Source organism: Ixodes scapularis, unplaced genomic scaffold, assembly GCF_016920785.2.
Source record: "Ixodes scapularis isolate PalLabHiFi unplaced genomic scaffold, ASM1692078v2 ptg001217l_1___fragment_2___debris__unscaffolded, whole genome shotgun sequence".
NCBI lineage: Eukaryota > Metazoa > Arthropoda > Arachnida > Ixodida > Ixodidae > Ixodes > Ixodes scapularis.
Genome location: NW_024610120.1, coordinates 1 through 15,279, shown reverse-complemented (window position 1 = coordinate 15,279; position 15,279 = coordinate 1). Strand labels below are relative to the sequence as shown.

Sequence of the window (15,279 nt, the reverse complement as noted above, 5' to 3'; positions counted from 1 at the left end):
TAACGCGTTACTACCCAAGACTGCCCCTATCTGACCGTCGTCTGCTCCCTTGCAACGTCGTCTGTGTCTGTCTTACCTTTCCTGCGACTTTCGGAAGTGAAGAGGCTAGATTCACGAAACAATCTTACGCCAAAAATGTGCGTAAGCCAAAACTTAAGAACAAATTCGTATTCACGAAACGAAATGTTCATAAGTTTTGCGCAGGTTACGACGAAATCCTACGACAGCTCCGAAGCTGTCTTACGCACTTCTCACGATCAAGTCGCGACGACCCATGGACGTTTATTTTTCTACGTGCGCTTCTCACGCGTCCCGACTTCAAGCAGCAAGAAAAAAGTACAAAATTACTTGAAGCAGACCACGACGAACAAGAACGCTGGATCCGCAAACACCCGGGAAAAGCTCCAACGTCCACGATTCCACCGAACGCGACGAAGCGAGCTTTGCAGTTAGGCCTAGCAGGCACTCCGCGACTCGGCGACCGTGCGCCCACGACCGGCTGGCGTGCTGAATGGAATATGCCCGCGCGACCCTTGTGAACACTTCCCGTATTCTACTTTGATTGCTGACCTCAATTTCAGATTAAGAGGTAAATTTCTTCCTCTTGTTATCTCCTTGTTTCCCGAGGCAACGGTGACTCTCGCCGGTGAAAAAGCGGTGAATCTCCGACAGACGCAGGAAAGGTAAAGCAGTCATCGCTTTGACTAGCAGACGTAAAGCAGACGACGTTAACTGCGCCAACTAGCCGACGCCGTTAAAGAATGAGGGGTCTCGCCGCACAGGAAAGGAGGGAAAAAGTATTTAGGAGGGAACTTGCGGACACTAACGCGCTCGCTCACTCTCGGTTCTTAGCGAACAAACCTCAGCGCCTCGGGACACCTCGCCAGTAAGTCCTTTGACTTCCCTCCTTGATGCGCGTCTTCTAGTTGTTAAACGAAAACAACGTACCGCTCGAGTTATTTCTTCTGCCCTCTCTGAAAGGCGAAGTCGAGCTCGCTCGTAAAGACCTGCACTTCCGAAAGTCGCAGGAAAGGTAAGACAGACGCAGACGATGTTGCGAGCAGACGACGCTGAGATAGGGGGTCGCGATAAGCCAATCAGGGCTCGGCGTTCTGACGTCACCGCTACTTCCTTTCTCATGCGCAGAAGACGAAAATAAGCCCACTTGCGAGGCGTATTGGCGCCGTGATCAGCCGGGATGATGAATTCCCCTGGTAGGCGAAGGGGTGCGCCATATACGAGCTGGGCAGCACTACAACCGATATCTTCTTTAAAAGCGGTCCGGAGTCCCAAAAGCACCAATGGCAGGTGGACACTCCGATGAACACGGTCATCGTGTGCTATTAGAGAAGCCTTGAGCGTGCGATGGAAGCCCTCTACGATGCCGTTAGCCATGGGATGGTATGACGTGGTCCGAATACGGGAGCACCCTAGTAGTCTCACGAGCTCTCGGAATAAAGCGGACTCGAACTGTCTCCCTCGGTCGGTGGTAACCGATGAAGGCACACCAAATCGAGCAATCCAGCCTTCGACGAATGTCCGTGCCGTGGTTTCGGCGGTGATGTTAGGAATGGGAAATGCTCCGGGCCAGCGCGTGAAGCGATCAATGCATGTCAGTATATATGTGTTTCCACCGGATGTTGGCAGAGGACCCATAATGTCTAGGTGTACGGCCTCGAAGCGCGCTGTCGGTGTTGGGAAGGCATCGTATGGTGCTGACGTATGACGTTGAATTTTGGACCGCTGGCAGGCCAGACAAGAGCGAGTCCAGTTTCGTACGTCCTTGTTGAGACCCGGCCATTCCAAGCGTTCAGTGATTAACCGCTGAGTTGCTCAAACTCCAGGGTGTGCCATGAAGTGTAGGCAGTCGAAAACTTGACGACGGAAATACAGCGGTACTAAAGGTTGGGGTGCGCCTGGGGTGCGGTCGCAGATGAGTGGTGTACCACACATTGGCAAAACTACCTCGTGCAAATTCAGGCTGCAGTGCGATGAACGAACTTGTTGAAGCTCGGTGTAACCTCGCTGAGCTGAAGCCATGGCTTCAAAATCAAATGTCACGGGTACCATGCTGCAGCAGGGAGTGATGATAACACGCGAAGGCGCATCAGCAGCCAGGTTGTCTTTGCCTTTGACATGGCGGATGTCTGTCGTGAATTCTGATATGTATGACATTTGACGGATCTCACGGGGAATAAATTGTCACTTCCTGATTTCAGTGGGTATTTTAAGGGTTTGTAGTCGGTGAAAACGACGAAATGGCGACTCTCTAGGAAATGCCGGAAGTGCTTGAGGGCTTGATGAATCGCAAGGAGCTCTCTACCGAATGTACTGTAGCGCGACTCTCTTGCGCTGAGTTTTCGGGAGTAGAATGCAATGGGCTGCCAGTTCTTGTCGGAGTGCTGCTGCAGGAGACTGCGCCAATAGCAATATTGGGGGCGTCGAACATGACACTCACGGGATGCCTTTGGCAGGGGTGAACGAGTAGGGTCGCGTTAGCGAGATCTTCTTTTATGCGGCTGAAAGCTTGGAAAGCCGAGTCGCTCCAATTTAACGGTGTTGAGTCCTTGTGTTCGCCTTTGAGCATATCAGCGAGCGGCAAGAGTGATGAAGCGCAGTTGGGAATAAAACGTTGATTGAAATTTATGAGACCCAGGAAATCTCTGAGTTTATGAATGGTTGTTGGTTGTGGAAAAACCTTAATTGCTGCGACTTTTTCGAGAAGTGGGCGGACCCCTGTGTGATCCACTTGATGGCCTAAAAAGTTCAACGTCGTGACTCCAAACTCGCATTTTTGCTTGTTTATTATGAGGCCATGCTCTTCAAGGCGCTGAAAAATCAGTCAAAGATGCTGAATGTGTTCTTCATCGCCATGGATATAGATTAGCAGGTCGTAAACGTAGGCATACACGAAGGGAAGTCCTCAGATGACGTGGTCAACGAAGCGCTGAAATGTTTTAGCTGCATTTCGCAACCCAAGAGGCAACCGAAGATATTCAAATAAGCCGAAAGGTGTGATGATGGCCGTCTTGGGGACGTCACTCGTCTCAACTGGGATCTGGTGGTACGCCTTTACTAGATCTATTTTAGAAGAACGTCCGCGCCATAGAGGGAGGTCGTGAAATCCGCGATGTATGGCAGCGGGTACCTGTCGGGGACTGTGGCGTTGTTCAGAGCACGGTAGTCCCCGCACGGTCTCTAGTCACGAAGGTTTTTCTTGGGAACAATGTGCAGTGGAGACGCCCATGGGCTTGATGATAGTCGAATGATGCCAAGCTCTAGCATGTGATCAAATTCATCTCGCGCGATCTTCAAGCGGTTTGGTGGAAGCCGACGTGGTCGAGCGTGAGTAGGTGACCCAGTAGTCACGATGTGTTGGGCAACATTGTGCTTCACTGGACGCTGAAAGTTTGTAGGGCGAGTGGTAGACCCGAACACCCGTAGCAAACTTTCGTATGGCGAAGTTGGACTGGAGCAGTTAGGCCTGTCTGGAGGTCGTCCTGGCATTCATGCGAGGTGTGTGACAATATCTGTAGTATTTCATTTCATTTATTTGTACCTCACAAGCGCCCCAAGGGGGCATACATGAGGGGGGAAATTCAACAGTATACAAGGAAAACAGAACAGCGAAAATATGAACACACGTCATGCAAACATAACATTATAATGAAAACACGTGGAAAACATAGATTTCAATTTACGCAGTATTGAGCACACGCACTTTTAAATTCGTCGACATTTACTAGACACAATGTTGGCTGGAGGTTTGTTCCAGTCGGAAATTGCCAACTGTAAAGGTAATGTCTGGAAAAGTTTAGTATGTGATGTTTGTAATAGTATCTTATGCTGGTGATCAAATCGAGGAGAAATACGGTGTGGCGGCTTTAATAGTTCGAGCTTGAGGAGTGGGTTATTATAATAGATGTAATGGATGAAGGTTAGCCTAGAAAGTTTTCCTTTGGTAGAGAGGAGTGGCAAGTCTGCTTTTTCTTTCAGCTGAGATACGCTTGTGTGTCGAGAATAATCTTTGTAAATAAATCTGCTTGCCCTGTTTTGAATTGACTCTATTTGTTGAATTAGGTAGTCTTGAGAAGGATTCCATATGATAGAAGCATACTCTAATTGAGACCGAACATATGATTTGTAAGCGAGTTAACGAACGTCCGGAGGTGCCAGATATAAATTTCGTCTTAGAAAACCTAATGACCTACTAGCCTTGCTAGCCACATAATTTACGTGGTCCTGCCAGTGTAGGTTCCCGCTCAAAATAACTCCTAGATATTTGCAGTTATTTACTTTCTCGATTGATAGATTAACTATTGTGTAGTTGAAACTTACACTGGATTTTTTTGCGGAGAAGCTCATAAATTTAGATTTTGAGGTATTGATGCTCATTTGCCAGCGATCACACCACAAAGAGAGGGCGCCTAAGTCTTGCTGAAGTGAGAGACAGTCGGTCTGGTTTTTGACAGTTCTATAAATAACGCAGTCGTCTGCAAAGAGTCTGACTGTGGAGGAAATGCTAGTGGCAATATCATTAATATAGATAAGGAATAGCAAGGAGCCCAAAACTGATCTCTGAGGAACTCCAGACTTCACATTAATACTAGAAGAAACATTACAATGGAAAGAAACTGCCTGTGTTCTGTTGGTCAAAAATTCCCGAATCCACTTAATTAAAGAACTATCAATATTAAGACACTCAAGTTTTTTAAGTAGGTGTTTATGGTGGCACGCGGTCAAACGCCTTAGAAAAATCAATAAAAATAGTGTCAGTCTGAACTCGCTAATGTATGTTTGTGTGTAGATCGGTTAATAATTGAAAAAGTTGGGTTTCAAAAGACCGGTTCTTCCTAAAGCCATGCTGATTTATGAAAATGAAATCATTATCTACAAGAAAGTTCATTATATGAGTGTACAAAACATGCTCACGAATCTTACATGGAACACTGGTGAAAGATATCGGTCGATAATTACAAAACAACGATTTACTACCAGATTTGTAAACTGGAGTAACGATTGCATGTTTCCAGTCATGCGGTATAATGCTCTGGTCTAAGGATTGTTGATAAAGCTGTGCAAGAAGAAGCCCGGCATATGGCTGTGTAAGTTTTAGTAGCTTGGAACTGATGCCGTCGGCACCAGGAGAAGACTGGAGGGGCAGGCATTGTATTATATTGTTAATACCATCCGGGTCAATTTTAATCTTCGATAATAAAGAATGGTTGTGTGCAAAATCACACTGGGGCAGCGGGTAAGACTCTTCGGTAAAAACATCTCCGAAGCACTCATTAAATTTGTTTGCACGATCCGTTGGTGACATTACAATTCCATGCTGGTCTAAGAAACAATTAGGAATTGTGTCTTTATGTGGGCTAATTATTTTCCAAAATTTCTCGGGATTTTTTTGCATCAAGTTTTTTAGTCCATTGCCGTAAAAGTTGGATTTTGCGACCTTGGTCTCACGTTTGCGCAGCTTTGCCTGAGTATGGTACTGAGACCATAATTCGTCAGTATTCCGAGATTGTGCCTTTTTGAAGAGACGTCCTTTAGTGTTCAGCATTTTTTTCAGATATTTCGTGAACCACGGCGTTTCTGGTGCATCAGTTATAGTAATTTTTGGAACAAATGTAGCAAGTATGTCTTTAAACTTATTTTTTATCCTTTGCCGATTCTCTTCTACTGACCGAGAAAATAAATCGGAGTTAAATTCTCCAATAAAAGTTTATAAAAACACTGTTTATACCATCAATATTGGCCTTAGAGAAGTCGTGAATTTCCTTGGACTGTAAGGGAGCATTTCTTATAGATATACTGAAGTTAATCAGGACAGCCACGTGGTCACTGATCTTGTCAAGACACGTGACCTTTTTTAAATATTCTGGCACAGAAGTGAACAATAAATCTAAAATTGCTTCGTCCCGAGTGGGTTTAAGTACTACTTGGGTCAGGCAAAATGACTGCGAGATGTTTAGAAAGGCGGATGTCAGCAAATTGTTGCGACATTCGTCAGATACATTAACAGTGGTCCATTCGATCCCGGGAAAGTTAAAGTCACCTCCAAGAAAAACAGGCAAGCTTGGATAACGAGAGGTAACATTTCCAATACAGCTATACAGGTGATCAACAAAATCAGACGAAGAGTTCGGCGGTCGATAGCAAGCACCTACTAAAATGAACGAGGAAGCAACCTTTACACGCACCCAGATTATTTCAATGTTGTCATCCATTAGAATGGGAACAGCAGGCAAATTTCTTTTGACAGCAATAAGGACTCCACCACCACGTGACTGTATCCTATCGTTTCTAAAAATCGCAAAGTCATGGTTGAGTACTAACTCATTATTCAGTATATTATCAGAAAGTCAATCTATGAGGCGTTTACGTTGTATATCAGCCAGTAGGTTACAATGTCGTAAAAAATCTGCGCCGATAATAGGATAAGGCACGTCCGCGACGAGAAAAACCCAGCGGAATACTCGACGCAGTCCGATGTTGAGGGACAAAGCGTGTTCACCGTAAGTAGCGATTGGAGTCTTATTGGCTGCGTGTAGGGTGGTAAGTGTCTGCCTGCCTTTGGTTTCAACGGCAGAAACCGGTAGTACGCACACCTCCGCGCCGGTGTGAACCAAAAATCCCAAACTGGAGCCGCGATCAGTTATGAAGAACAAGCGGCTGATCTGCGTACCTCCACCACTCGCCGCCTCTGGTGGTGGGTGCAGGCATTTCCCGAAGCAGAGCATGGTACGCAGTTTCGGGCTTGGTCGCCGAAGGTCCGATAGTACCAAAAAATATCTGAGTGCTTTAATACTGCTCGGGCTTGGGAGGTCGAACTGTATCGGGGGCGGGACGTGGATCGCTGGCGATGTTCCGATCGTGAACGTGAAGTGAGCGCGGCTACTTGGGCGGTGAGGGCCTTAATCGCTTGTTGGATATCCGTGCTAAAAGAATCCTCCGTTGTTTCGGAAGCAGAAATGTTCGCCGATGCACCGAGCGGATGTGATTGCATGGCCGTAATAGGAGCGACTTGCGGTGCAGCGACTTCCATCATGGTGTCGGACAACTGGGCAAGCTGAACTAATGCGAGTCCCGACGCAGAAGTAAGAACCAGTCTTACGTTGTTAGGGAGTCTGTGCAAGAAAAGCTCCCGCTACAGGGCGGGGTCGAATATCGCTGCCCGCTCTTCAAGAAGTTGTTGAAGACGTCACAGTAGCTGGGATGGTATGCGATCGCCCAGCTCTTCAGATGTTAGCTGCTGGAGCCGTCGACGCTCGGATGCCGAGGTGCGTTTGATGAGCTCAGCCTTCAACGTGTCGTACGGGTAAGTTGTTGGAGGTTCAAGGATGATGTCTCGAATATCAACGGCAGTTTCGGGAGGCAACGCCGCTACCACATGGTGAAACCTCTGTGCTTGCGAGGTGATGTGGCTGGTTGTAAATTGGCTCTCCACTTGCGCGAACCAAAGTTGTGGGTCCGCTGTCCAGAATTTGGGAAGCCGGAGCGTGCGGACGACGGAGATGTCCAGCGACGTTGCCTCATCGGTTGCCATGACGGAGGTGGCTTGCGGTCCATGTCCGGGTAACCAATTGTAGGGAACAGAGTTCCCTGCCGATTTCTATTTGCAAAATTATATACACGTCCAGTCCGGTAGGGAGCTGCCGGTGTTCTAAGCTCCGCCTCTAAACTCATTCTCCCTTGTCCACCTCTCCTTCCTTCGTCCGAACAGCCGGTTGCTACAATAACTTGGGTGGTCACGCGGGGTGCCTCGAGCTTTCCCGTCGCCCGCTTTCCATCCCTTTTTGACTTACAGACATCCTGCAACTTACTTGACAACTTTACGTCCTCCCTCTCTGACTCCACGACGTCACATCTGCCAGCTGTTCCACCGCCTTTTTACAGCGGAGCTGTTAAGGGCTAGGTTCCCCAGGATCGTGTCCGGCATGTCGACACAAACCTACCTGAACAGCTACCGCCATCTATAAGTGACGGCGGCAAGCATACAACCAGTATGGTCTCCGCCGTCGCTCGTAGATGGCGGCAACCTTTCCAGCTGTAATAGAAGAATAGATAGTTGGGCGCGTTGGTGGGAATTCATCGTAGGAAACAGCGCGAAAAACAGACGACGAGGAAGAAGAAGCACACAGTGTGTCGAGTACAGCTCCGCTGGTCTTCCTTCTTCACAAGAGTGGAAAGGCTGAACGTTTTTGTATAAACGCTGTACATAAATTTTAATCTGTACTCCCTCTTTTAGTATACTTATCTGAAGAAGACCGTTTGGTCGAAACGTCGTTCCCCCCTTTTTTCTGGCACTTCTCTTTCCCTTCATATTCCTAGTGCCCGGTAGAACCTCAAAAACACCAGGTCATGTGACGTCAACATACGTCGCGTGACCTAAACACCAATTCAGTTTCCCCACTATATTTCGTGGGAAACGCTCGGACGGACGGACAACACTTCTGAATTGGGTGTAGCGTTTAAAAGCATTTCATGCTTCAAAATAACTTTTGCACACACTGCTTGTGCTGCACCTATATACGTTTGAATAATACGATGTACTGAATTTAATAAACGTTATTTTTTACGACGCGCCAACTTTGTTATGTTCAGGTAGATGGCAATCGTGTTGTGTGAGCATTGAGACAATAGCATCGTACCATTCCCGATTGCTTGTTACCGTAAAGCCGAGGTAAAACGGCTTCATCCAAAATTTAATTGAGCTGAAAAAGTGATTTTAGGCACGGTGCCTTTTTGGAAACAGAGCGTATTACGATAGTAGGAGGAGTTATGGACACACTGTTTAGGAACAAGGCCCGCGTATCTGATTCACGTAAAGCAACATAAAACCAATTATATATAAAAAAAATGTAGCAAACGGAGAAACTTGGTAGAGCAAACGGCTGCGCGCGCAAATGCAACCTGCAAGGATAGAACTTTCGCTCGAGGAGGCATAGCCTCCCCTATACTCACAAAGCCTGACAGTTTGACGACGGAGCCATGAAGTGCAAGGTCGCCAATTTGTAGCGCAAGGATTTGGTAGCACAGTGCATCAAAGAGCCATTTCTCAGGAAACCTGGACGTCAGCGCGCAGCTTTTGCAGTGGCGAGGACCCGAAACACACTTGTTCGCTCGGGACAAATGTGTTTCGGCGACTCGCCGCAGCACGGCGCAAGTCACGGGGCTCTCCTTTGATCCGTTGTCTGCCGCTCTACCTTTTTTTTTATTTCGGTGGCTGCTTCTCGTGGCGATCTGCAAGGTTTTGTCAGTTAATAAGGGGCTATGGAGGAGGTTATCTCTCTCCCTCAAGCCGCAGGGGTTCTCGGATCGATCGCAATATTTGGCTGTCCTCGTACACCACGGGAAAAAGGAGTCAGAGGCTTTGTTCGCAAGGAGTGTGTCTCTTACTCAAGTAAACACAGTACACGAGAGAAAGCGAGAATGAATTTAATATGTTCTCTTTACCTAGTAAGTCCGAAATATTAAATTTTCTTGTGGTATAAAGAAAGCCTACTGCCGGCAACTGCTACGTACAATACTACATTCAGTGATCACTGCTGGGAGCATGACGTAGGTAGGAGCAGCAAAACATCTTAATCTTCGCTGCTTAAATGCGTGACTTAGTTAGGCAGGTCGTGTTTGATTAAATAGGCGTGCTTGTTTTTCGCCAAACAAATATTTTTAAAAACGATGGTAATTTTGCCCCTGCTTCATTGATTGCCAAGTATGCTTACCCTGGATAAAAAAAATAAAAAAAAAATAAAAATGATTCAATCGATGCAAGTGGCGTTCACTTCCAAGAAAGATTAAGGTAAAGCGTGATCCACTAACCCCTCCCCTTTCCAAAACAAACAAGCAAACAAACAAAGCGCACGAAAGTAAATTAAGCCGCACAAAGTACGGTTTAAACAGATACAAGTAATAGTAATGCTATTTTAAGGGAGAGTTTAAAAAATTGAGGTCATTGCGTTACCAACCTGTAAATTAGTAAATGGATGTTTTTTGAAATGACAGCGTGTCAGGCCCACGTGTTTCCAGCTAAGTTCGCACAAAAGTGCAAGGATAGGAAAAAGAAGAACATTTGGCTTGCTCGGGGGACAGTGTATGTATCCCATCAGAACCGCTCTTAACATCACAAAACATTATTAACTAGACACTCTATTTTTGCGTTGTAAGCTGCACACGAACTCGGAAGTTTCGTTTTTAACTAAAAAGTGCCCTGAACAGCCACGGCCGAGTAGACGACATTATGGGCAGCAAACACGATAGTCCCGGTAGCGGTGTACTGTGTCCGCACATTAACGCATTCACGATCGCTGGGAAAGCGCGAAGAAAGTCGGTCTTCACGTGACTAGCTCCAGCCAATAGGGGGCGCTAATTTCTAGTCGTCTGCTACAGACGCCTAGTTTTTTCTCGCACGCTTTTGCCGGGCATCCAATATCTGACCAATGTTTATCGATGTCTTACTCTTTCACTAGTTCAAGTAAAAAGAGTGGCGAAGGTTTAAGGGCGACACAACCTAGAATAGCCTGTGGAAAGCAGTCCGCCATTGTGCCGGCGAGGTCAGGCGCAGACACACAACACCAGTGCTGCGTAAAATTTGGCGGGCCTAATGCTCAGTGAATCTGTCAAAGCAGCTCGGCGTTGGACTTGGCGCCAAAGCCACCCGAGCGCTATGGCATTACGGGAACGGAAAAGGGACTTTTCACAGTCTTTGACTTCTCTAGGGTGTGCTCGTATGGTACGCTTCATCAACAGTTCTTTTGGCGTCCGTTGATATCTATCCTCTTTGTGCGAAGAAGAGACACAGTTCTCAAGATTCTCAGGCTCCCTCAGGCGAGCAGCAAGAGGGTGTGTGCCGATTTTCAAACTGGTCGACTGTATACTAACTAGAAGACCACGTTATATGGTTAAGGAAGATAATAAAAATTCAGGTTGAAATTTGTAATTGAATTGGTGACATTAAAGTTATATTTCTTTTAGAACGTGTCACGATGGCTAGTAGAGTAGTGACTGAAGAATTATTTTACTTAACTGTCCTAGCCTCTAAACAAATAAAAATTAAATATTTAAGTTTAACTTACCCGCGGGAGGTGTCGGCTCATTTGTGTTTGGATCACTTTCTTGATCTATCTCGCACCCTCCTGCAATAAAATATAAGATGTTTATGAGAAATGTTAGAGTAAAAAGGTGGTGTTCAGTGAAATAGCAATAGTAGAAAATATTAGGCTGACACGGTACAAATAGTGTCGTGTCAGCCTGTAGTAGCGAATATGAGCACCTGATCGCTTTTATTAACAAAAGAAATAAACTTGATGCCCTTGGTCAAAAACAGAAACAACTTTTCCCATATTCTCCTCCTCGCCCTCTTCCTCCCCCTCTCCCCTCCTCCCCTCCTTCTCCAGTTACGCTGACGGCGACGCCGACACCGAGGCTGCAAAACACGGGAACGAGCGCCTGAGAGCTTCTCACCAAAACAAAGACAGAAAGTTTAACTATGATAAGGTAATATACACCTTATGAAATCGTGAAACCGCGTAAAAAAGAAAGAACAAAATAAATCGTTTTAGGAAAAATCTACAGCACTCAATTTTCTAAACAGAATTGATAAGAAATGAATGAAATTCCCTCATAAAATTAGCGTGTAATTGCGATTATTATTTTTCCCGTAATAATAATCCTATTTATAATCTGTCTGTCTGGCGGTAGGTAGTTGTAATTGTAATTCAATTACAATTCGTCGGTGATTTGTTCAGGCACACGATTCTCACTACGCACGGCATGTGCGCGATTGAAAGTGGAGTTGTGGTTGTCTCTTCAGTGTTAGCACAAAGCTGACTGTGATTTCAGGCGCGAGAGTTAATTCAGTCAACGCAGTTTTGGGAGCAAACTCAACCAAACTTGACATAAACATCGGATGGTCGGCCTGGCCGAACCACGCTTATACAGAAAACTTTCCCGACTACTGATTATGACTTTGCTCGACTGGCCATACACAGGGAAGGTTGTGTCAAAAGTTTCTTAAGAGGACGCCGTGCATTTCAACTAACGGGAGGCGGAATGCCTGACAGCTTCCTGTCCTGTAAACTTGCATACAACGCAGGAGTCAAACATACTTCTTCTATTCGAGTTGCTCGCCGTTTATGTGCCGTGTGACATGCCGTTTACGGACGAAACCACTCCGTCCACTCGACCGCACGGAGGAGCGGCATACAATCTACACCTATATTTGTTTCACCTCAAGAACCATCGTAAAAAATAAAAAAAGTCCGGGTGCTCGCGAAACATGACCAAATTACTCCTTTATGTACATAATTAAGATATAAGTGGGTGCATTTCAGATAATATATTTGTTTTCTATCAAAGGGTACACGATTCAAACGCCAAAAGCAACTACTCTTCCTCCGACAACCAAATCTCGTAAGAGATACTGTACGCGGCGTATGAAGAGGGCGCAGAACTTAATTTTGTTTAGGTGAGAACGTGTACATCAACTTGATGACCAGTTGACGTTACTCAAAGTATGACGTTTTACTCTTGCAGGTTTTCATTATTGTTTTCGGATTGTCTCCCGCAAGAAGGATGTATTAAAGTTTGCTGGAGAAGTGAAGGCGCTCTCCAAGTGCAGCCAGCGGGGCTACCTTTGAACGATAAGTCACGTTGGCTTAACCTGAAGAAAAAACTATCCACTCAAGGCACTCACACATTTTGTTTTGTTACAGGCAGTCTGCACAAAATCACATTGCTTTGTCTATTGCGTTATAACACAAGTATCTGGAGCTATAGCTACGCTTTAATAAAAGCAAAGACCCCGACGTTTCGGGGCCAGCTCCGGCCCTTGATCGTGGGCGACTATTTCTGTCCCCCCGAACGGCCTGCCCACAAACCCGAACACCCCCGGGTGCTCTCCAGATTATCCCTCTTACCCCTGAAACGTTGCTGCTGGGAAGGGTCCCCTTCGATCGGTTTACATTGCCACGTGTGCACTGAATATGCCACGACTCTAACAGGAGTCGCTTCCGCCAGTTTATCTCCATTCCGAGGATGGCGCTGTTGTCGAGGTCGATGGAGTGTTTGTCTTCTTGACTTGTTCAGCCAACGCGCTTCCCTCCACATTTTACTTCAGGATGTCCTAGCGGTGGCAGCGCGGGCGCTCTGGATAGTTCCTTGTTTCCCCAAATTACGACGCGGTGCAGTTACCGCAGGGCAATTTGTAAGCCAGTCCCTGTGCCCTCTCCCTCGGAAGGCGATCCTTCCGTAGAGGGAGAAGGCCGCCGATAGTCGAGACTGGCTTGTGTGAGACCGCTCTGCCGTACCGTCGTAGTACTGGGGGAGAACCTCGCTTGTGCCTTTGATGAAGGGTACACACACGCGGATGGAGGGAGGGGCGGTGCCTTGGATTGAAGGGGTGCATCGAAGTTCCTTGATTATGTTGCTTACGAATCTAGCTGCGTAGCCACTCTTCCGGAGGACTCATTGTATTGTGTCGATCTCTTTTCGGAAGGTCTCCTCTGATGAGCAGACCGTGATCGCAGGCACGTCTGATGAGTGCCGAAGCCACGGAAAACTTATCTGTCCTAGGGTGGTTCGATGAAAAGTTCATGTATCGGCCCGTGTGTGTCGGTTTCCTATACACATGGAAGTCCAGGCGGCCGGAACCTCTCACTGCACTGACGTCTAGGAATGGGAGACAGCCGTCTGAGTCGTGCTAGATCGTGAATTGAATAGCCGGCTCGATGGAGTTCAGATGTGTGTGTGGAGAGGCAGGAACTGCAGCGCCTCGCCTAAGTCTTGCCCAAAGCTATATACACACAGAGCGACTTTCATCAAGAGGAGCGGCGTGGTACCCAAGAATAAAAGAATAAACTCAAAATAAAGCGCCTTATATATCTCCAAAGCAGGCGCTGATGCTTCCTGCGGAGTATTTTTGTTGTTCAGGTACCAATGAACCTTAGTATAAATGTAAGATACCGTTCTCAAGCAGTTTGGGTGACTGGTGCGAGAGTGACGGCTGTCGCCATCTTGAGGAAGAAAATTATTTCCTTCATACAGGTGAACCACGATACTTCTTCAGTTCCTCATGAGTGAAAACCGCCAACAGTGACTTACCTCCTTCACTGAGCTCCAGGTTGGCGAGGGTGTCCTCTGGAACGCATATCCTATGTAGCGCTTTTCGAATGTCAGGTGCCGTACTGTCGTCCAGAGGGTGCCTCGCTAGGACGCTCACGTGGACCGCGTGAGGGAGACAGAGCCCGGGTGCAGCCGAGCGGCCCGCCGTGTCCTCGCAGCGATACACCACGAGGTAGGTTTCATAGTCCGTGGCGACCACGGTAAGAGTTTCTGCATGTTTCATAAGGTCGTATGAGTAAAATTTGGTTAAGATTGGTATGTGTTCTAGAGTTCAGGTAACCCTTATAGCGTACATTCTCTGCGCTACTGCGGTCCAGTGGTCAAGCAGTCACATTGGCTAAAAGAGTGGACGGCTCTTGCTAATTACTGTCTCATTGTTGGGGACGTTTGAACTAAATGGCATAAAACGCTACGGTATAGATGTTCAACTCATCTGATACTAAAACCGTTATGTGTCAATACACATCAAATTTGCATGAGCCGACGGATATATTCCTTTGCAGCTGCCCATGCTGCGCATGTATCCAATGAGGAAGCGTTGGATTCAACTTAATTAGGCGTTTGCACACATTAATGTTTTCGGCAGCTCATTTGAACTGAGAGTAGTATATTTTATAATAAGGAGAGGCGTTTGCAGAGACATGGGGAAAAAACAAAACAAAGGATAAAGTCGCTGAATGGTGCTTTGAATTCTTGAGGTTTGTAAGACGGCAAAGCAGGGCAAACACCCACGGCGAAACCATACGAAACAAAACAACTCAGTCAAAACGCATCACGGCAGTGTAGTGCTATGTTTATTGAGCACTGTTTCAAAATCTCGAGGGTGAAAGAATATGCGTCAAAAGAGAACGCATCAATACACCCTGCGCCTAAACCGCGCAGCCGCAAAAGAGCCCCTATTGGAATTATGTGGTGTTTAGAAAACCTGTGTGAAATGCAGCACTAAGAAAAAAATTCAAATAATCATTGAGTAGTTGCTTTGTGTACCAAGTTAACAAACAAGATTTTTGGTTAGATGATCCATCTAAACTATATTTTATACGAAGCACATGTATTATAATAGTTCTTTCACGCGATGTATCTTAATATATATATATATATATATATATATATATATATATATATATATATATATATATAGTTTATAAATGTTTA

The 15,279-nt window shown here is 46.3% G+C and overlaps 1 protein-coding gene across 1 annotated transcript in view; it reads right to left on the bottom strand.

Annotated features, from left to right (window-relative positions):
• The window catches only part of LOC121834492 (papilin-like), a gene marked incomplete at its 5' end in the record, with an annotated part of 46,645 nt that extends 32,311 nt beyond the window's left edge, over positions 1-14,334 (bottom strand). The window contains one exon of the mRNA XM_042288184.1: positions 14,104-14,334. Within this exon, the coding sequence (XP_042144118.1) occupies positions 14,104-14,334 (231 nt within the window). The remainder of the gene's footprint in view (positions 1-14,103) is intronic.
• Positions 14,335-15,279: the final 945 nt, after the last annotated feature.